The sequence below is a fragment of the Xyrauchen texanus genome, chromosome 1 (genome assembly GCF_025860055.1).
Source record: "Xyrauchen texanus isolate HMW12.3.18 chromosome 1, RBS_HiC_50CHRs, whole genome shotgun sequence".
In the NCBI taxonomy this organism is placed as follows: domain Eukaryota; kingdom Metazoa; phylum Chordata; class Actinopteri; order Cypriniformes; family Catostomidae; genus Xyrauchen; species Xyrauchen texanus.
The window spans coordinates 61,350,496-61,371,244 of NC_068276.1; the positions used below are offsets into that span (position 1 = coordinate 61,350,496).

General features: G+C 39.9%; 1 protein-coding gene across 1 annotated transcript in view; it reads left to right on the plus strand.

The window, feature by feature from the left end:
- The first annotated feature begins 7,146 nt into the window (after positions 1-7,146).
- LOC127645668 (mucin-2-like) overlaps positions 7,147-20,749 on the plus strand; it is a 35,089-nt gene continuing 21,486 nt past the window's right edge. Inside the window, exons 1-29 of the mRNA XM_052129354.1 lie at positions 7,147-7,225; positions 8,014-8,275; positions 8,374-8,488; positions 8,590-8,680; positions 8,799-8,905; positions 9,413-9,623; positions 9,774-9,899; positions 10,210-10,327; positions 10,732-10,870; positions 11,101-11,211; positions 11,560-11,629; positions 11,831-11,971; positions 12,262-12,426; positions 12,705-12,799; positions 13,793-13,919; positions 14,152-14,407; positions 14,539-14,588; positions 14,733-14,833; positions 15,197-15,348; positions 15,434-15,572; positions 15,861-15,965; positions 16,060-16,239; positions 16,329-16,565; positions 16,928-17,084; positions 17,193-17,321; positions 17,583-17,730; positions 17,916-17,959; positions 18,053-18,280; positions 18,526-20,746. Of these exons, the coding sequence (XP_051985314.1) occupies positions 7,147-7,225; positions 8,014-8,275; positions 8,374-8,488; positions 8,590-8,680; positions 8,799-8,905; positions 9,413-9,623; positions 9,774-9,899; positions 10,210-10,327; positions 10,732-10,870; positions 11,101-11,211; positions 11,560-11,629; positions 11,831-11,971; positions 12,262-12,426; positions 12,705-12,799; positions 13,793-13,919; positions 14,152-14,407; positions 14,539-14,588; positions 14,733-14,833; positions 15,197-15,348; positions 15,434-15,572; positions 15,861-15,965; positions 16,060-16,239; positions 16,329-16,565; positions 16,928-17,084; positions 17,193-17,321; positions 17,583-17,730; positions 17,916-17,959; positions 18,053-18,280; positions 18,526-20,746 (6,104 nt within the window). The remainder of the gene's footprint in view (positions 7,226-8,013; positions 8,276-8,373; positions 8,489-8,589; positions 8,681-8,798; positions 8,906-9,412; positions 9,624-9,773; positions 9,900-10,209; positions 10,328-10,731; positions 10,871-11,100; positions 11,212-11,559; positions 11,630-11,830; positions 11,972-12,261; positions 12,427-12,704; positions 12,800-13,792; positions 13,920-14,151; positions 14,408-14,538; positions 14,589-14,732; positions 14,834-15,196; positions 15,349-15,433; positions 15,573-15,860; positions 15,966-16,059; positions 16,240-16,328; positions 16,566-16,927; positions 17,085-17,192; positions 17,322-17,582; positions 17,731-17,915; positions 17,960-18,052; positions 18,281-18,525; positions 20,747-20,749) is intronic.

Below are 20,749 nucleotides of genomic sequence, written 5' to 3' on the forward strand. Positions count from 1 at the left end.
GCCAAGATTTTGAGGGGTTGAGACCAAGTCGAGACCAAGACCAGAGTGTATCGAGACTGAGACAAGGCCAAGATTTTGAGGGGTTGAGACCAAGTCGAAACCAAGACCAGAGTGAATTGAGACTGAGACAAGGCCAAGATTTTGAGGGGTTGAGACCAAGTCGAAACCAAGACCAGAGTGTATCGAGACTGAGACAAGGCCAAGATTTTGAGGGGTTGAGACCAAGTCGAGACCAAGACCAGAGTGTATCGAGACTGAGACAAGGCCAAGATTTTGAGGGGTTGAGACCAAGTCGAGACCAAGACCAGAGTGTATCGAGACTGAGACAAGGCCAAGATTTTGAGGGGTTGAGACCAAGTCGAGACCAAGACCAGAGTGTATCGAGACTGAGACAAGGCCAAGATTTTGAGGGGTTGAGACCAAGTCGAGACCAAGACCAGAGTGTATCGAGACTGAGACAAGGCCAAGATTTTGAGGGGTTGAAACCAAGTCGAAACCAAGACCAGAGTGAATCGAGACTGAGACAAGGCCAAGATTTTGAGGGGTTGAGACCAAGTCGAGACCAAGACCAGAGTGTATCGAGACTGAGACAAGGCCAAGATTTTGAGGGGTTGAGACCAAGTCGAGACCAAGACCAGAGTGTATCGAGACTGAGACAAGGCCAAGATTTTGAGGGGTTGAGACCAAGTCGAGACCAAGACCAGAGTGTATCGAGACTGAGACAAGGCCAAGATTTTGAGGGGTTGAGACCAAGTCGAGACCAAGACCAGAGTGTATCGAGACTGAGACAAGGCCAAGATTTTGAGGGGTTGAGACCAAGTCGAAACCAAGACCAGAGTGAATTGAGACTGAGACAAGGCCAAGATTTTGAGGGGTTGAGACCAAGTCGAAACCAAGACCAGAGTGTATCGAGACTGAGACAAGGCCAAGATTTTGAGGGGTTGAGACCAAGTCGAGACCAAGACCAGAGTGTATCGAGACTGAGACAAGGCCAAGATTTTGAGGGGTTGAGACCAAGTCGAGACCAAGACCAGAGTGTATCGAGACTGAGACAAGGCCAAGATTTTGAGGGGTTGAAACCAAGTCGAAACCAAGACCAGTGTGTATCGAGACTGAGACAAGGCCAAGACCAGACCAGAGTCCCACACAGCATGACAAACTTCTGATAAAATGTGGAACATGCAAACCGTAGGCACTCCTCAAGATAATGAGAAAAACATATATTCATATCCAGAGTCCAAACTGGTAGTATATCATCATTTTGGTGTGTGATGATGTGCTTTGCAATATAAAGTGACTAGATCTTCATGGGACATGACTAGGAAAACTGTATGTTTTGTTCCCTCCCTTGTGTACATGTATATTAAGTATTGTGAAAGAGACCTTAACATAAAAGATTTTACCTCTTTAACGCCATCACCTCAATTTAATCTTTACTTGGCATAAAACATGTCATAGCAAAACATCAATCATTGAAATGCATGTTTGAATTACGCCATAGATTTTTATTTCAGCATCCTGAATCCAGATTACTCCACAGACTATATTAAGCTCTATCTATTTACTTTGAGCTTGGGAAATAATACACCATACAAGCAAGGGTCCACCTATTGTAAACTATGACAGGCAGAGTGACAAAACATGCCACCTGGAGCTCCCTTTTCAACAAACACTATTCACAGGCTTGGTGGCTATGCACACAACCTCTGACATGGCATGAATCTGGAGGTTGAGGGTGGCTTGTAAGATTTACAAGAAATTGCTCTTGTGTATTTGACTGATTGAATTGGCTTTAAGTTGACATGAAACAGAGAAATTCAAAAATATCTGCTTTGGGCTTAAAACGCTCTTCCTGAATATGCCATTACAGACATTGGCTATGGTTTTACATATGTTGTCAAACAACCTAAAATGTGCTTCCTGTAATAACATCTAAGTTAACTAGTTTTTATACATACTATTATTGAAATTATTTTGCATATAATATTATATGTCTACATCAGCCTGACTACATTAGGTTAGACCAATGAAAGTAATTAGGTGCCATCTCCTTAAGGTAACACTGTTGCACACCCCTTAGTTTTACAAAATAACTCTTTGCTTTTCAACAAACACTCTAAACACACACACACACACACACGCACAGCGGATGCAGTACGACTCTCTCTCCCCTCTGCCGCCACAGCTCATTGGAAATACAAACAGCTGTTAGCACAGGTGTAAATCCTTAACCACTCAGCTTTCCCAGACCTCACTCTCCTTTGATCAGTGCTCGACCACACCCCTGCCTCTACATGCCCCACCAACTGACTCAGACTGGGGAGCCATCCTGCCTGCCACCGACTCCCCTCATTCTGAGAGAGAAAATCGGCCACATCCATCTGTGCCCCGGCCTGTGGACCACCTCAAACTTAAAGGGCTGAAATGCCAGATACAAACGAGTGATCCACGCTTCATGCACGGCTCCATCCACTGGATCGGATCGGGTGTTCCCTTTTTAGTGAGATCAATCAGCGAGCTGGTGGCATCCAAATACGTAGGTACAAACCTAGGAAAAAAAACAGCCAGCCCCAGAAACTGTCTCACCTGCTTTTTGGTCTTGGGTCTCGTACCAGCCGCAATAGCTGACCAAATCCCGCCCATATCAGCGATCTCAGGACGGCCCTCAGATGCTGGATATGCTGCTGCCAATCATTGCTATAAATAATAATATCGTACAGGTAGGTAGCAGCATATGCAGCATGCAGGCGGAGAATTTTGTCCATGAGTCGCTGAATCGTAGCTAGGGCCCCAAACAAACTAAACGGAAGGGTAAAGAATTGGTGTAACCCAATTGGAGTGGAAAAGGCAGTTTTTCTCGGAACATGCGAGTCAAGGGGATCTGCCAATATCCCTTTGTTAAATCCAGTGTAGAATAAAAGTGAGTCGCACCTAACTAATAGAGCAATTTGTGAATGCGAGGCATTGGGTGCGCATCAAATTTAGTCACCACGTTAACATTTCTATAGTCCACACACAACCGGCCTTAGGGACCAATACCACTGGGCTGGACCAGTTGCTCTGGGACTCTTCAATTACCCCCATATCGAGCATGACCGTGAGTTTTTCCCGGACCACTTTTTTCTTAAGTCCTGGTAACCAATAGGGGTGGGAACATACCACCACTCCCGGGGTCATCTCAATGTGGTGTACAATGAGGTTTGTTTGACCGGGTAGAGGCAAAAACACGCCCGAAAACTCCCTTTGCAACCTTGGAACATCATTGACTTGGGACGGTGAGAGGTGGTCTCTACAGGGAACTGGGGTGGTTTGATGGGCGGAATTTAATTCTACTTCTGGTCTTAGCTCATGCCTCTCTGGGACTGTTATCAAAGCTGGTTTTAATAGATTCAGGTGGTAAATTTGATATGCTCCACCTCTATCCCCAACTCGCTGAGTGACCTCAAAGGGACCTTGCCATTTGAGGTCATCAGAGTTATACAGGTGGGATTGCATTGCATTGTAGTCAAGACCATCTAAACCAAGACCAAGTCAAGACCAATACCAGAGTGTATTGAGACTGAGACAAGACTTTGAGGGGTTGAGACCAAGTCGAGCCCAAGACCAAGGCAGGGCGAGCCTTGGTCTTGGGCAAGGCAGGGCGAGCCGAGTCCCACACTGCATGACACACAATAAAATGTGGAACATGCAAACCATCAGCACTCCTCAAATTGATCTGAATGATCCATGTTCCCATAAAAACAAGATTCTTCTACATTCACCTTTTATATTGACATGTGTGTGTGTGTGTGTGTGTGTGTGTGTGTGTGTGACTGTGTATCAATGTACCATGAGAAATGTCTTGATAAAATGAATTGGTGAATTTTATGTGTGAATTTTCCTTTGTTTTCTATGAACAAACAAATACAAACTAACACTGAGGAGCTGAAATCAACTTAACCATCTTTATTCAACCCTCCATTTCCAAGTTTTACCATCCACCTAAAACAATAACATTTTTGTTGAAGCAGCACATCGGGTATTCTGGATGACTCTTCCCCTATAAACCATCATTAAAGTACAGAATATATTAAACAATTATTCAATACTGAAGTTTTCACATTTCTCTGTCATTTCTTAAACAATATAGTTACTTTTCAAGGTTGAATGGAATGCAGCAAGAGGCAGATATCTAACATTAGCTAGCTAGCTTTGCTAGCATCACTTACACTTAGCTTATCTTTCTTTATGCTTCATTTCTAAGTGCAGATAAAAGTTTGATGTGATCCCAGCCATCTCAGTAAGCAGTGCATTGCAGAAATGTCATTCTGCTGTGTGTTTTCTTTCGGATGCTTTTTTGCAGGTGAACTCTTTGTGGTTTGTGTCAGTGTTTCCCAGCCTTTTTTTCTGACACTGCACATTTTTACGATTAAAAAATGCCATGGCACACCACTATCCCACATAACCATTGTCAATAGTTTTCCTTTTCAAGAACTTGTCAGTGTTTTCTGTCTGTCTTAGTAGCATAATATTTTTAATTCAGCTATGCAAATACGGAAGTCACATAGGTTCGCTGTATTATGAGGTTACATATGCTAAGGGCGCTAACTGGATAATGAAAAACCATCAAATTTGTGTCTTTTCCAATTTGTAGATTTGATCTTGAAAAATAATCATTGCAACGGCACAGCAAATTGATTTTGTACTTTTTTATTTATTTACTGTATTTTACAGAAATGTTTACAGTTGTGGTCTTGACTGGTCTTGAAATTAACTCTTGAGATCTCTTTGTCTGAGGCCGAGACAAGATCTTCAAAAAGTGTCCGATCTCGAGTACTACAACACTGCTTGGAGCAAATCCTCCTGTGTTAGTTGCCCCAATGTGCCTAAGATGCCCCAGGCTTACAGCCATAAAGTAATTCAAAGTGGGAAAACGCCGTTGAGGCTTGAGGGACCTCTCGTACAGCAAATAACAGGGGTTCTAACCACTTATCCCAATTTTGTGAGTCTTTGTGTAGGAACTTCCGAACCATGTTTATAAAGCTCAGATTAAATCATTCGACCAGGTCGTCCGTCTGAGGATGGTAAACACTGGTGCTGATCGACTTAATCCCCAATAACTACTACATTTGGCGTAGTGTACGTGACATAAATGAGGTACCCTGTTTAGTCACGATCTCTTTCACAATCCCAACTCAGCAGATGATTTTGAAGAGTGCCTCCGCAACACTGCGTGTTGAAATGCTGCGCTTTAACCACGTTCCCAGGCCTCACTCTCCACACATTGGTGCTTGACCACACCCCCGACTCCACAACTTACCCACCCACCTCTTACACTTTCGTTTAAATGAGAGAAAGGTGTCTCTGAAACCTCCTATGATCAGGATACAGATCCTGGAAAAGCGTATGACCTGCGCTCGACCACACCCCCAAAACTTGAAGAAAGGTTTCTCTGTAATAGCAATAAGTGCTTGCGACTCCATGATGACTCCATGTAAATAAAGAGCTATTCATTGCAACACAGTACGCCGTCTCCCACTTACTTATTCCCTGGAACTAAAGGGGTGCTTCAGTAGTGCCGAAACCCAGGAATTGAGAAAGATCGCCATCATATTCGCAAGCAATAATTGCTATTGCAGATATATATAACTTTTATAACCTGTCCTTCCTTTAGACAAAAGTGGTTTCATGTTTTGTGAGGGAGTGTTCAGAAGGTTAAGTCACTTTTGAGGATTAGTGTATTATGTAGTTACTGTTCTCAGAAGGGATCAGGGATAGAACTCAATATTTATTCATCATCAGTCCAATGAAAGTACTCTAACCCACATATTATCCACATATTAATTACTCGCTAATTTATAATGACTAAATATAATTAATGTTTAAGGTGCAAAGCTATAAGTACTGGTAACATTAGTGTAACACTTTATATTAAGGTTGTATTCATCAACACTGTACGCCGTCTCCCACTTATTTATTCAACTACATTATTTAACATGATCTATCTATAAACAATAAGTTTACTGTAGATATTATTCGTGTTTGATGTTAATGTCAACACGTACTAATACGTTTTAAAAATGTAAAAGTTGTGTTTTGTTGTATGTAGTTGTATTAGTTAATGCATCATGATCTAACAATAAGAAATTGTATTTTATACATTACACAAACCATTAATAAATGATGTCATAAAATGTTGTTCTTTGTTAGTTCAAGGTACCTGTTGCATATAACACATAGTGTAAACAACATTTTATAATAAGGTTGTATTCATAAATATTTTTAACACAATATTTCACATACAAACAATGAAAAATAAATTTCTAAATTCTAAATATTATTATCCTAATAATATTATAACACATAGAACCATACTGTAAAGTGCTACCACTTGCTAAATAACTATAATTACTGTAAGTATAAACGTAATTTCCTTCCTAGAATTTCCTTCCCAGTAGGGCTGGACTGGTAATCTGGCATACCGGCATTTTCCCAGTGGGCCAACGCACTTTGGGGCCGATCAGGGGCGGTCTGGCTATTGGGATAACCGAGCGGGCCGGTGGGTCGGCCGTGAAACGTGCCGAATGGGTCGCGGTAAGCACAAATGAGCCGCTGCGATATGCAGAAGAGGACGGCGAACACACTGAAAAGATTTAGCTCACCCCTCTCCCCCCCACCCTATAAAATCCCGGGCCGATTTCTCTTCCCAGTCCAGCCCTGCTTCCCAGCATGGCTTAGAAATAGTATTAAATATGAAGTGTTCTCCAACTTGAGAACCATTTAAGTCCATGTATTTTATAACATGTTATTACAAGCTTATAACAAGACAAAGGCGCTGCAATGGACTATCAGTAATCATTAGTGAGGAAACGTCATTTTAAACATTTAAGATGACATGAATAAAAGGGTGCATACAGAAACCTTTTTGGGAATCAACATCATCAATATCGTTGATTGAGTATTGATGAATTGAAATATATGATATCCATTATCCACTATGTAAATCTGTCAGCTACTGTAAATTTTAGATTATGCTGTCATTCAAGATAAACATGGTTTTGGCCCCACCTTGACTCTTATGTCCCCGTCAAGTGGTATAAAGCTCTGAGTATTGGAGTGTGTCTTTCTCATTGAACCTGTGGTGAGTTTGACACTCCACAAACCACCATGGAAATGTTAAAGTTAATATCTAAAGGAGTGCTAATATGGATGGCACTATCCATCGGGCTTGCTGCAACACAAACCGGTAAGATGAATTTACAACAAATGTTTCCATATACACCTTTTAAATGTAATTTTATATAATTGTATATACTGTACAATTCCTGTAAGATGGTTTAATTTCTTTGTAAGAATAATACATGTGTTTAAATGGGTGGAATGAATAGGGTTATAACTTAATTATATTATTATGTAATAATATGATGTTATGTTTGAAATAATAATGAATTAATACATGATATAATCGTTGTTAAAGGCAGAAATGATTCTAAAAATGTAAAGGGGAATATAACAATTATGAAATGTGAAATAAATTACGAGATAAGAACAATAATACAATTGTTTACTGACGCATAACATACTATATCACATTTATTGTCTTCACTAGTTCATTTTAAATGGAGTGTGAATTAATTCATTTTCAAAAGTACAAATATTCCATGTAGTAGTTCAATTAATATGAGCTTGTAAAACTACATGCATAAAATGGATAAAAGCATTACCAAAGTGATGGCGAACAGCATGTCACACCGCAAGACATGTCAATATCCCAAATGTAAATGATTGCTATTCTTAATATTTACTGAAACAAACAAAAACACTTCAATCAACTTGTTCAGTCAATGCACGTGTCCATACTTCCAAACTGATGAAGGTTTCTGTACATTTCCCAGTGGTTTTCACAACGATGAACATCCTTCCAGCCGTTACAACACACATGATTACAGGTACAAAAACTCGAAATCTTTCAAAAACAGAATTTCTCCACAAGCCACATTAAAACGTGAACTAACTAGATCTGTTGTTTAACAGGACTGGGTTCGCAACACAATGATATGGTTTGTAGCACTTGGGGTAACTACCATTTCAAGACCTATGATGGGGACTACTTCCAACTCTCAACCGCCTGTAACTACATTCTGACCTCAGACTGTCGGAACAGCTACGAAGATTTCAACATCCAGTTGAGACATCGGGTGGTCAACAACGAACCAACGATCAGCAAGATCACTTTAAAACTAGAGGGGGCAGTTATAGAGCTCACCAAAGACTCCATCAATGTTGGGGGCCAAATGTAAGTGATTGTAATTGTATGGCATTTTTTTCAAGGCCATTCTCGAAATGGACTCGAGTGGAAAAATGTCTGAAACACTCTATCCGTTCTTTCTGTAGAGTGACACTTCCATTTAGCAGTCCTGGATTTTTCATTGAGAAAATGAATTCTTACATCACAGTCAAGGCTGTTTTAGGGCTAGTAGCCATGTGGAATGAAGATGATGCTTTCATGGTAAGGAGATCCCCAAACAAGCCATAATGTGCAACGATGCACCACCAATACGCCAATACATAATACAGGCCTGGTATAATTGTCTTTTCTTGTGTTTTCAGGTGAAGTTAGATGAAAAGTACAAAAACCAAACGTGTGGACTGTGCGGTGACTTCAACGGAATCCAACTTTACAATGAATTCATCAGTGATGGTATTATTAGCAATGTTGCCTCTTTCTTACTTTACATGGTTATAAAGGCAATCACTTAGGTTGTAAGGCAAATACCCATCAGTCGAATAAAAACAATAAATACACCTCTTCGTTCTAGGAGCTACGCTGTCTGCTTCTGAGTTTGGAAACCTCTGGAAGATGGATGATCCAACAGAAGTCTGTGAGGACGACAACAAATCTCTTGATGAAAACTGTGGAAATGAGGTAAGAATTGTCCACACCGCACCGCTGGACTGTTTAGCAATGTACAAGGTAACAGGAGGTAGGCTAATGTTCACGTATCAGACCTTATTGTACATGGTTACACCCATATGTTGATGTATTGCATTTAAATGATTGAAATTCTAGCTTGCGTGGCAACCAGGGGCCATGCCACCCCCAGCCCATGTCGCCCATGCCTAAATCTATCACTGTGTGTGTGTGTGTGTGTGTGTGTGTGTGTGTGTGTGTGTGTGTGTGTGTGTGTGTGTGTGTGTGTGTGTGTGTGTGTGTGTGCAAAGCATGCCATCCAGTGCAATCAAACAAAACACATGGACATTTTCAGAATGCTTAATACTTAATTTTTCCTATAGAAATGCCTGATTTTTATAAATGTACCCAATGACCATTAGAAATGTTTATCTCTGTTATCGGATCATCTACACCTGCTTATTTTACTGCTTTATTGGATATCATTTTGCTTGACTCTGTGCTGTTTCTCTTTACCCACAGCATTTTTGCCACGATATCTTCTCCAGTCCCGTGTTCAGTGATTGCAGAAGTCTGGTTTCCATCGAGCCCTTTGTCAAAGTTTGTATGAAAGATATGTGCCATTGCAACAGCTCTGGATCCTTCTGCTTGTGCAAGTCTATTGCCGAGTACTCTAGACAGTGTATACATGCAGGTGGCAGGCCTGAAGACTGGAGAACAGAATATTTTTGCCGTGAGTATGCCATGCCTTGGACCCATTTAATGGCTTCTTGCACCTACAGTATTCAGTCCTTTGTTAATGTTTGGGTCACAGTTTGAGCCAAACTTGTCTTTCGATGATTGATGCTGTCTCAATAGTATGTCCCTTCTTTATGATATGCAGCAAAACCGTGTCCAGAAAGCATGGTGTACCACGAGTGTGGAAATCCCTGTACTGACACTTGTACAAACCCTGAAAGAGGACAAGTGTGTGACCACCACTGCATCGATGGATGCTTCTGCCCTCCTGGTACAGTCTTTTTTTTTAATCATGGTTTGCCTCACTGGAAGTATCAACAACTAAAAGTCATTTAGTGATTGCATTGATTGCGACACATTTTTCATCTATCATCTACATTGATCTTTTATGTTTGCTTTATGTTAACTGTACACGTGGCTTACTTATAGTTGACTTTGCATATTAAGATGGGATAGGAGAATGTAAACGGACTTTGAATTCACACTTCAATGTGAATTTCAGATTATATAAAAAAAAAACAGAATAAAAGGAGGGAACATGTCCATGAACCAGTGGCTATGTGTTTTCTTCTCTCTTTAAGGCACTGTTTTTGATGATATAACCAACACTGGCTGTATACCCATCAATCAATGCTCTTGTGTCCTTGGTGATAAAACATACGCCCCTGGGGAGAATTACAACACAACCTGCAGAGAATGGTGAGCCTCCACTTCCCAACAATTTGGATTGAATATGCTCTTTTAGGGGCGACTGTGGCTCAGGTGGTAGAGCGGGTTGGCTACTAATTGCAGGGTTGGTGGTTCGATTCCCGGCCCAAATGACTCCACATGCCGAAGTGTCCTTGGGTAAGATGCTGAACCCCAAGTTGCTCCCAATGGCAGGCTAGCACCTTGCATGGCAGCTCTGCCATCATTGGTGTGTAAATGGGGGAATGAGACGCAGCGTAAAGAGCTTTGAATATGGCTAATGTTAAAAAGGCGCTATATAAGTGCAGACCATTTACCTATATCTTGATGTTCATTTTCTTTAAAATGCTTAAAAAGATGTAATGTTGTAACAATCAAAGCCTATTTTTAAATTGGCCTTATTATTTCCCATTTAGTACCTGTGCACAGGGGCAGTGGAACTGCAATGAAAAGGATTGCCCTCATACATGCTCGGTTGAGGGTGGATCCCATATTACAACATATGATGGAAAAGCCTACACTTTTCATGGAGACTGCTCTTATGTCCTCACCAAAGTATGTTAACTGGCAGTCAGTTATCTCTATAAGACAACTACATTACATACAATGACCCCAAAAGATGTTTGGACTCATAAAATGTCTGAATGCTGTAGCTATGCTGAATAACACATTTCATTACACGCTGTAGTTGCAGCCTTCAAAGTTGGTGCTGCATATTCTAATTGGTTTTATTACTCACTAATTAAGTTGTTACTCAGCTGATCAATATTCCCTTCTTTTGAAAGCAATGCACAGGCACAGATTTCACAGTTCAAGGAGACCTGGTGAAATGTGGTGTGACTGAATCCGAGACCTGTTTGATGACAATAACGTTGGCATTGCTCGATGGAGCTTTTGTAAGTACAATAAAACGTTTCAACGAAAAACCGTTCAATAGTTTATTGAACCTGATCAAATTGCCCTCACTCTTCATGTCATTGCAACATCCTCTGTGCATCTTAAGAACATTAGGAGTGGTGGTGGCGTAGTGGGCTAAAGCACTGAACTGGTAATCAGAAGGTTGCTGGTTTGATCCCTACAGCCACCACCATTGTGCCCTTGAGCAAGGCACTTAACTCCAGGTTGCTCCGGGGGGATTGTCCCTGTAATAAGTGCACTGTAAGTCGCTTTGGATAAAAGTGTCGGCCAAATGCATAAATGTAAATGTAAATTTCCAAACCGACGTTTTTCTATTTTCACTACAGGTGATCAAAGTGGATTCAAGTGGAAATGTTGAGGTCAACAGAATAATTACCCAGCTGCCACTTTTTACAGGTAGGCAACAAACCTGAGAAAACCAAAAACAAGTTACAAGCACACAAATATAGCTGAATATGCATAAACGGACCTGAACTAAATCGAGCAATCATATAGTGAAATTAACATCAGATAAAGTTGAATATTTTTAAATGTTGAGGTAATCAAATTATGTTTAGTAACCATTAAAGTTACGTTATATGATCTTTTTATTTTCAGCTGATGTGAGCATTTTCAAGCCCTCGTCATTCTACATTATGATTCATGCCCATTTGATTGGGCTTCATCTAGAGATCCAGCTTATACCCATAATGCAACTCTACATGAGAGTCGATTCATTGTACCAAGGAGAAACATGCGGTATTTATCTTTACACACCTCTTCTTTTAAACACACTGAACTTAAACATTCTTATGCAATATTCAGAACAAAAGCAGCATTAAATGAAGTTAAACACTCTGTCTTTATATTGTCACTGGGTGTGTCAAATGAAGTATACTAAACGTATAGGTTATCCTAATATGTTTAAAATAGTTGTAGGTACATTATAGCATGCCACACAACAAGACACTGTTGAAACTGCGTGGAATGTCACGTCAACTACCCATGTCCCACATGAATTAATTTAAGAATCAAAAATCACTCTGCAGGTCTTTGTGGCAATTTCAACAACATTCAGACTGATGACTTTACAACCATCGGTGGACTGAGGGAAGGAACAGCGTTGGACTTTGCCAACACCTGGAAGACGAGAGCAAGTTGCCCTGATAGTAGAAGAAGCTTTGAGCATCCTTGCAGTCTGAGCACTGAAAATGGTGTGAATTAACTCTCTTTCTGTCATGAGACTAGGGTAGGAATTATGGACATCAGAACATTGACAAAACAGAAATATCACTGTATTAGTTTTACATAGCACAACAAATGTTTGGATAGCTGACATTTGGCTAACTTGCGCAAGACAAGCAGATTGTACCCTGAACATGATTGATTGACATTTCTTGCCCCACCTGAAAGTCATTGTGTAATTTGCACACTGCATTCAAAATCCAAGATATGCCAACATTTTGTCCTTACAACTTTTTTTGCTCCACAGAAAAATATGCACAGCACTGGTGTTCCCTGCTGTCAGACCCCTCGGGTGTGTTCGCCCCCTGTCACTCTGAAATCAGCCCTGATGTTTACAAAGCAGTAAGTTAAATTATGTTCATTCTTCTGAACCTCATGCACTGTTCGGTCAATTTTGACCGAAATCAATTTTGTTTCTTCAATAAAAGTGGTTTCCTTTATCTGATGGGTACGAAACTTAGTGACTTTTCGTCCAGTTGATATCTGATCACACACAAAGAAATTGGAGTCGATTCGATCAAAAAAAGTTACACTTGTACTGTTCCCGGTCAAAAGTGACCGCTATAGGAAATGAATGGGAAACACCCATTTGTAATTTATTATATAAAATCTAAAAAAAATAACAAATAAAATGTTCAAAGACATGAATGGGTGAGACTAACAAACATCAAAAGTCTTGTTCCAACCGAAGATAAATGTAGTTATAACTTGTGATTCTGCTCATTTCAGGTATGAAAAAAATGGAAAAGTAGCCTCAAACAAATCAAACAAAATGCTCAAATTTAAGAGTAATCTTTGATAATGTTTAATGCAGAACTTTTGACAAAATCTTAAAATCATCTTCTCGTCAACCAGGGATGAATAAGTAACTCTGCAGCCATCTAGTGTTTATACTTATACATCTGGCTTTTATTTTATTTTATTTTATTTTATTTTATTTAAATGGACAGCACAGTTGGATTTTTGAGAGATTTCATATGGTATATCATTTAAGAGGATTGGTTCAACGTTTCAGAAAATATTCATTAAAAAAAATAAAAAAAGGACAATTTCAAGCTCCTACTTCAAGGTCATCTAGGTAAACAAATGAGTAAATAATAACAAATAAAAAGGTCTAAATGCCCAAAAACCCACCCAAAATGCACAACTTTAGTGCTTTTACATGATCGAATTTAGAGTTGTTACATTTCTATCATAACAATTTAAAAAATACACGTTTATTGTTGTCGGTCACTTTTGACCGACATCAACTGGAAGATGATTTAATGATGAACACTGCCTAAGGGTTCAACTTTTTTGTTTTAAAGTTGTTTCTAACTTTTCTGATCATTGTAGGACTGTATATATGACACTTGTAACTGCGAGAAGAGTGAAGACTGCATGTGTGCTGCATTGTCCTCATATGTACGTGCATGTGCTGCCAGAGGGATTCTTCTCGATGGATGGAGAGATGTTGCCTGCAGTGAGTTGATTTCCTTCCAGAAATGGGCATGAGATCATTTCATAGTCTAATCTAAATAGCTTTACTGTTTTGGTCTTTAGTTTTTATGTTCTTTGGTCAGAGATGGCCTAATTGCAAGTTTTGTTGGGTATAGTAAAAATACTCCATTTCTCCCTAAGTGAAACAAATATAATTTCTTCTCCTTAATGATTGTAATTAAACTCTGATTAATGGCCTCACCCTTTCCCCACAGACAAATACACACTAACTTGCCCCATCACCACTGTCTACTCTTACCAAATGACCAGCTGTGACCGCACCTGCCGATCCCTCGGCCAATCAGACAACACCTGCGATATTGACTTTGCGCCAGTGGATGGCTGTGGCTGTGCAGAGGGAACATACATGAATGAGAATGGCAATTGTATTGACTCGATCAGCTGCTCGTGTTACGATTCAGGCAAAGTTATTCCTGCTGGAGACATCATCACCAAAGATGGAGGGTCATGGTAAGGAGATGGAGAGAGTTACATTTCAATTTAAACAATATATGTATATAATACAACATACTTAAAATATACATGTTTAAAAGTCTTTTACCTGGTTAAATAAAGGTTACTAACTGATTTTTACATTTCAGTATTTGCAAGCAAGGGAAACTGACCTGCACTGGTGGATTCAATGGGGAAGGTGTGTGCCTTGTATGTGTGTGTGAAGTAGTGAGGAAACTAAGCTATGTATATATCAATATGTACATTTATAACCTTGTGTTTTAGTACTTCATGAGATATCATCACTGACACCATCATTCTCGATTCTATCATTTTACTTCAGACTGCCAAGCGCCAATGACGTTTTTCAACTGCTCCAGCGCTAGTCCTGGCTCCAGAGGATCAGAATGTCAGAAGAGCTGCAAAACATTGGACATGGCCTGTGTGAGTTTCTTTTATTAAAGGAACAGTTCACTCAATAATTGGAACGCCCGCATGTCATACACGTATGCTGCTACAGTATTTCCCTATACAACTACAGTTCATAGTGACTACATCTGACAAGAACATTTTCAAAACCACCTCAAAGACACTCTAAAGGTAGTTCATACGACTACTTTTAAGGTGCATTTATGGTGGGGTTTGGCAGACTTGCTCACTGTAAACTGTAGGGGTTTGTACGGAAAAGAGCAGAGTGAAACTTTCCATTTAAAAAAGAACAGCACATTTGGAATGACATGAACTTCCATTTAAGCGATTGAAATGAAAGGTTGCACATTCAATGACTCATAAGTGGAACGTTTACAGATCAGCACAGAGTGTGTGTCTGGCTGTGTGTGTCCCTCTGGACTGGTGTCAGATGGAAACGGTGGTTGTATAACTGAAGACCTGTGTCCATGCATCCATAATGGTGTTGCCTACCAGCCTGGGGAAACCATCACAGCTGACTGCAACACCTGGTACATGCAACTGCAGATTTGTAATTATTTACATATTCTGTATCATATTGGATCATAATGTACTAACTGTACCTTACTTTCTTAGCACTTGTGACACTAGAAGATGGCAGTGTACCGAAAACCAGTGCAGTGGGACATGCAGCATATATGGAGATGGTCATTACAGAACGTTTGATGAGAAAAGATTTGTGTTTAGTGGCAACTGTGAATACAGCCTTGTGCAGGTATTAACATTAACAAGCAATAGGCATAAATAATAACAATCAGGGTTAAAACTTATATATAATAATTAAATGTATACTTGCAAAGAATTGCTCAGCACAGTGAAGTTAGTCGTTCTGGAAAAGCTCTACTAGCTTGTGTTTGCACATGTCACTTGCTTTGATATTTTGCCATATAATGCATATAATATAATGTGTATAATGACTAAAGTGCCCAAATAGTTTCCGGGCTTCTTTATGTATATGTTAACATTTTATGTGAATACTAACTATCTTTTCTGGCACAACCAGGACTTCTGCAACAGCACAAGTGGCACTTTTAGAGTCATCACTGAAAATGTTCCATGTGGGTCCACTGGCACCACTTGTTCCAAGGCTATCAAGCTCTTTCTAGGAGTGAGTTAGCTTACTCTCTGTGTTCACCAATGCAACTCTACCAAAGCTTCAATTAGTAAAGAATAAGCACTGACTAATTGCCATTATATTTCAGAACAACGAGCTTAGATTGACAGATGGAACCTTCCAAGTTTTTCAAAGAGATGCAGGGGAAGACATTCCCTACCAGATGCGCACCATGGGAATTTACTTGGTGATTGAAGCCAATAATGGACTGATTCTTTTGTGGGACAGAAAAACGACTATACATATCAAGCTGAGTCCAGAGTATAGTGTGAGTAAATCTGGCAAGGCAACTCCATATATTGAGCACAAATATCAGATTTGGATTATTCATTCAGAGAGTTCCCTTCCTTTTGACAGGGCCGAGTTTGTGGTCTGTGTGGAAACTATGATGGGAACGCAAACAATGACTTCACTACCCGCAGTCAAGCAGTTGCTGTCGAAGCCCTGCAATTTGGAAATAGCTGGAAGTTCTCCAGTTGCCCAGATGCAATCGCCATCCAAGAGCCATGTGTCCATAATCCCTACAGGGAGGCCTGGGCCCAGAGGCAGTGCAGCATCCTCACTAGCAATGTCTTCTCAACTTGCCACTCACAGGTACTTTAACAAACTGAGATATATATATATATATTGAACTCCAATATTAAAAGATTCTTGAGGCACCATTTCAGGGTTCTCAGGTGTCATACTGGTGGGACCCTCAGGGGAACTTCTTGGCACCCCTTCAGGTGTCTGAGAAACTTACTCTTAGTTTAAACAAGAACAATCTTAAGCAAAAAGTCAATCAATGATTACTGTAGAGTACACAGTTCCTGGAGTGTCAAATGTTTCTGGAGGACATAAATAGAATATTTGAAACTCCTTTAAAGGGTGCCAAAAGTTCCTCCAGTGTGGCATCCAAGGAACCCCAAATGGGGTTTTTAAGTACCAGCAATATTGTTTTGAATATTTCTTTAAAGGTGGATCCCACTCCTTTCTACGACGCCTGCGTGAGAGACTCATGTGCCTGTGATAGTGGTGGAGATTATGAATGTTTGTGCACTGCTGTATCAGCCTATGCACAAGCCTGTAATGAAGCTGGAGCTTGTGTTACCTGGAGAACGCCTAAAATATGCCGTGAGTCACTGATATAGCTAAATAATTTTCATTAGACCTGCTGTAGGCAATGACTTTTAACAGTACGCCTCAAATACTTAATTTTAAGGTTATGCCTTTTTATTGCAGCATTGTTCTGTGATTTTTACAACCCCCCTGGTGAATGTGAGTGGCATTACAAACCTTGTGGAGCTCCTTGTATGCAGACCTGCAGAAATCCAAATGGGCATTGCTCCAATCAGATACCAGCACTTGAAGGTGATAATTCATATTTCGAAGGGATCTTCACGCTACTGTGAAAAACAATATGGTTTGCACTAAAATACTCATATTTAGCGTGATTAAAAAGTCATGTTTTCGACCACCCAGTCCATTAATGAACGTAACACATTTTTTATTTGTGACTTTATTGACCCAATGCAAAAGCTTTGCAAAAGTTTTATCTGATTTGTGTTTTTCTGAGCAGAAAAAATAATTCCATCCCAAAAAGAAGATTTTTATTGTTGGTTGTTGTTTTAGGTTGCTATCCTAAATGCCCACCCGAGCAGCCTATTTTTGATGAGGACAACATGAAATGTGTAATGCAGGAAGATTGTGGCTGCTTTGTAGGAATGTTACATTATGAAACTGGCCAGCAGGTGCCAACCACTGAGAACTGTCAGACATGGTATGTCTATATTTTCTATTAGTTTCTGAATTTCTTTTTATTTTTTTATTTATTTTTATTGGTGGAATGTCAGAAGAGTTTATTCTGTCAGTAATTGTTTAAATTACTTATTATAAATTATATTAACTTTAATTTATATGCATTAATATTTAAGATTATCATGTTATCCTTTTCTCCCCATGCAGTTATTGTTCTTCATTTGGTGTTATCTGTGACTTTGATGTAAATGGTGAGATTTTGTGTATTTCCATTGTGCTTTAGTATGAAAATTATAAAAGTAGAATAGAGAGTCATCTAAGTGATACTTATTCTTCATTTGCAGCATGTACATGCCAACATAATTATATACAGTACCACTATGACGATATCATTTATCACACAACGGATGGACTGGGAGGTTGTATCACAGCCAGATGTTCAGTCAATGGAACTATTGAGAGGATTTTGATACCTTGTGAAACAACTACTGTCCCAACAACTCCATCCACACTGACCACAACACAAAAATCAACAACAATCCCAACAACAGTTTTTTTCTTCAGCACCCCAGGTACTTTTTCATTTATGTGATTTATGGCCGACTTTCATATATTGCAACTCTAATGTATTTGGTGAACATGCTGTTTATTTATATTAATTTAATTAGAACAAATCTCACATTCTCTCTTTACATCATCATTCAAAAACATTCATATCAGTCTGAATAATCTTAGATTCTGATTCTTCAAATTCTGAATGAAATTTGACTGTAGCATAAAGCTGTTTAGATTTAAAATAATTTTTACTTCACCACAGATTACACTTCTCCTGAAATTAAGGAAGAAACAACCACAACTAAAGAAGTTGTATCCACATCTAGCAGGCCAGAAGAAATAACAACAAGTGGAAAGTTAAATCAACCAACAACTGAATTTATTATAACTGATTCTACACAGACACCAAAATATTCAACTCAAGAACAAGTATCTCTAATGTCAACATCATCAATATCACCTACAACACAAACATTAACATCATCCATAACACCAAAGAAAACAACAGAAACTGTAAGTTCCACAATGGCACAAAATACAAGTGTGTCAACAATTTCATCAAAAACTTCAATTGCACCCATTACAAAAACTCTTGCAACCATCACTGGTAAAGCCTTCACAACACTCTCCACAACATTGACATATATATCAACATCAGAGAACACAGGAGAACAAACAGCAGAAACAACACTTTCAACCACCACACCAGCCATCCAACCTACAACTGGCATCGTCGAAGAAGGAAGCACTACTGCCCGACCTTCTACAGAGACATCAGCACCAATTAGAGTCTTCACAACTACTGCATCATCTACTACTAGTCAAACTACCGGAGAACCAGCCACAACTGAGACTGTAACTGAAAATGAAATAACCACATCTCAGACACCTTTGTCCACCACTACCAAGCCGCCAAAGGAGATGACGTCTGGTCCAACAAGCCAAACAACAACTATTGCCACAACAATTTTTGAAGAAAATACATCTACACCTTCTGAAACGTCAACATCTGTAAGCTCATCTGTGCCAATGAAACAAACCTCAATACCAGTCGTTACTTCAACACAACCAACAACGCTAACAACCACAACTAGGGTGCCAATTACAACAGTTGTATCTACAACAACTCCAGCTGAGTCATCCACTGCACCTGAGATTAGCACTGAGGGAGTTTCTTCAACAACAGAGCCCCTCACAGCCGAAACAACTCTTTCAACCACCACACCAGTCATCCCATCCACTACTGTCATTGTCGAGGAGGGAAGCACTACTGTCCGATCATCTACAGGATCATCAGCACCAATAAGAGTTGCCACAACTACTGCATCATCTACAAATATTCAAACAACTGGAGAACCAACCACAACTGAGACTGTAACTGAAAATGAAATAACCACATCTCAGACACCTTTGTCCACAACTACCAAGCCGCCAAAGGAGATGACGTCTGGTCCAACAAGCCAAACAACAACTATTGCCACAACAACTTTTGAAGAAAATACATCTACACCTTCTGAAACGTCAACATCTGTAAGCTCATCTGTGCCAATGAAACAAACCTCAATACCAGTCGTTACTTCAACACAACCAACAACACTAACAATCACAACTACGGTGCCAATAACAACAGTTGTATCTACAACAACTCCAGCTGAGTCATCCACTGCACCTGAGATTAGCACTGAGGGAGTTTCTTCAACAACAGAGCCCCTCACAGCCGAAACAACTCTTTCAACCACCACACCAGTCATCCCATCCACTACTGTCATTGTCGAGGAGGGAAGCACTACTGTCCGATCATCTACAGGATCATCAGCACCAATAAGAGTTGCCACAACTACTGCATCATCTACAAATACTCAAACAACTGGAGAACCAACCACAACTGAGACTGTAACTGAAAATGAAATAACCACATCTCAGACACCTTTGTCCACCACTACCAAGCCGCCAAAGGAGATAACGTCTGGTCCAACAAGCCAAACAACAACTATTGCCACAACAACTTTTGAAGAAAATACATCTACACCTTCTGAAACGTCAACATCTGTCAGCTCATCTGTGCCAATGAAACAAACCTCAATACCAGTCGTTACTTCAACACAACCAACAACGCTAACAACCACAGCTACGGTGCCAATTACAACAGTTGTATCTACAACAACTCCAGCTGAGTCATCCACTGTACCTGAGATTAGCACTGAGGGAGTTTCTTCAACAACAGCGCCCCTCACAGCCGAAACAACTCTTTCAACCACCACACCAGTCATCCCATACACTACTGTCATTGTCGAGGAGGGAAGCACTACTGTCCGATCATCTACAGGATCATCAGCACCAATAAGAGTTGCCACAACTACTGCATCATCTACAAATACTCAAACAACTGGAGAACCAACCACAACTGAGACTGTAACTGAAAATGAAATAACCACATCTCAGACACCTTTGTCCACCACTACCAAGCCACCAAAGGAGATTACGTC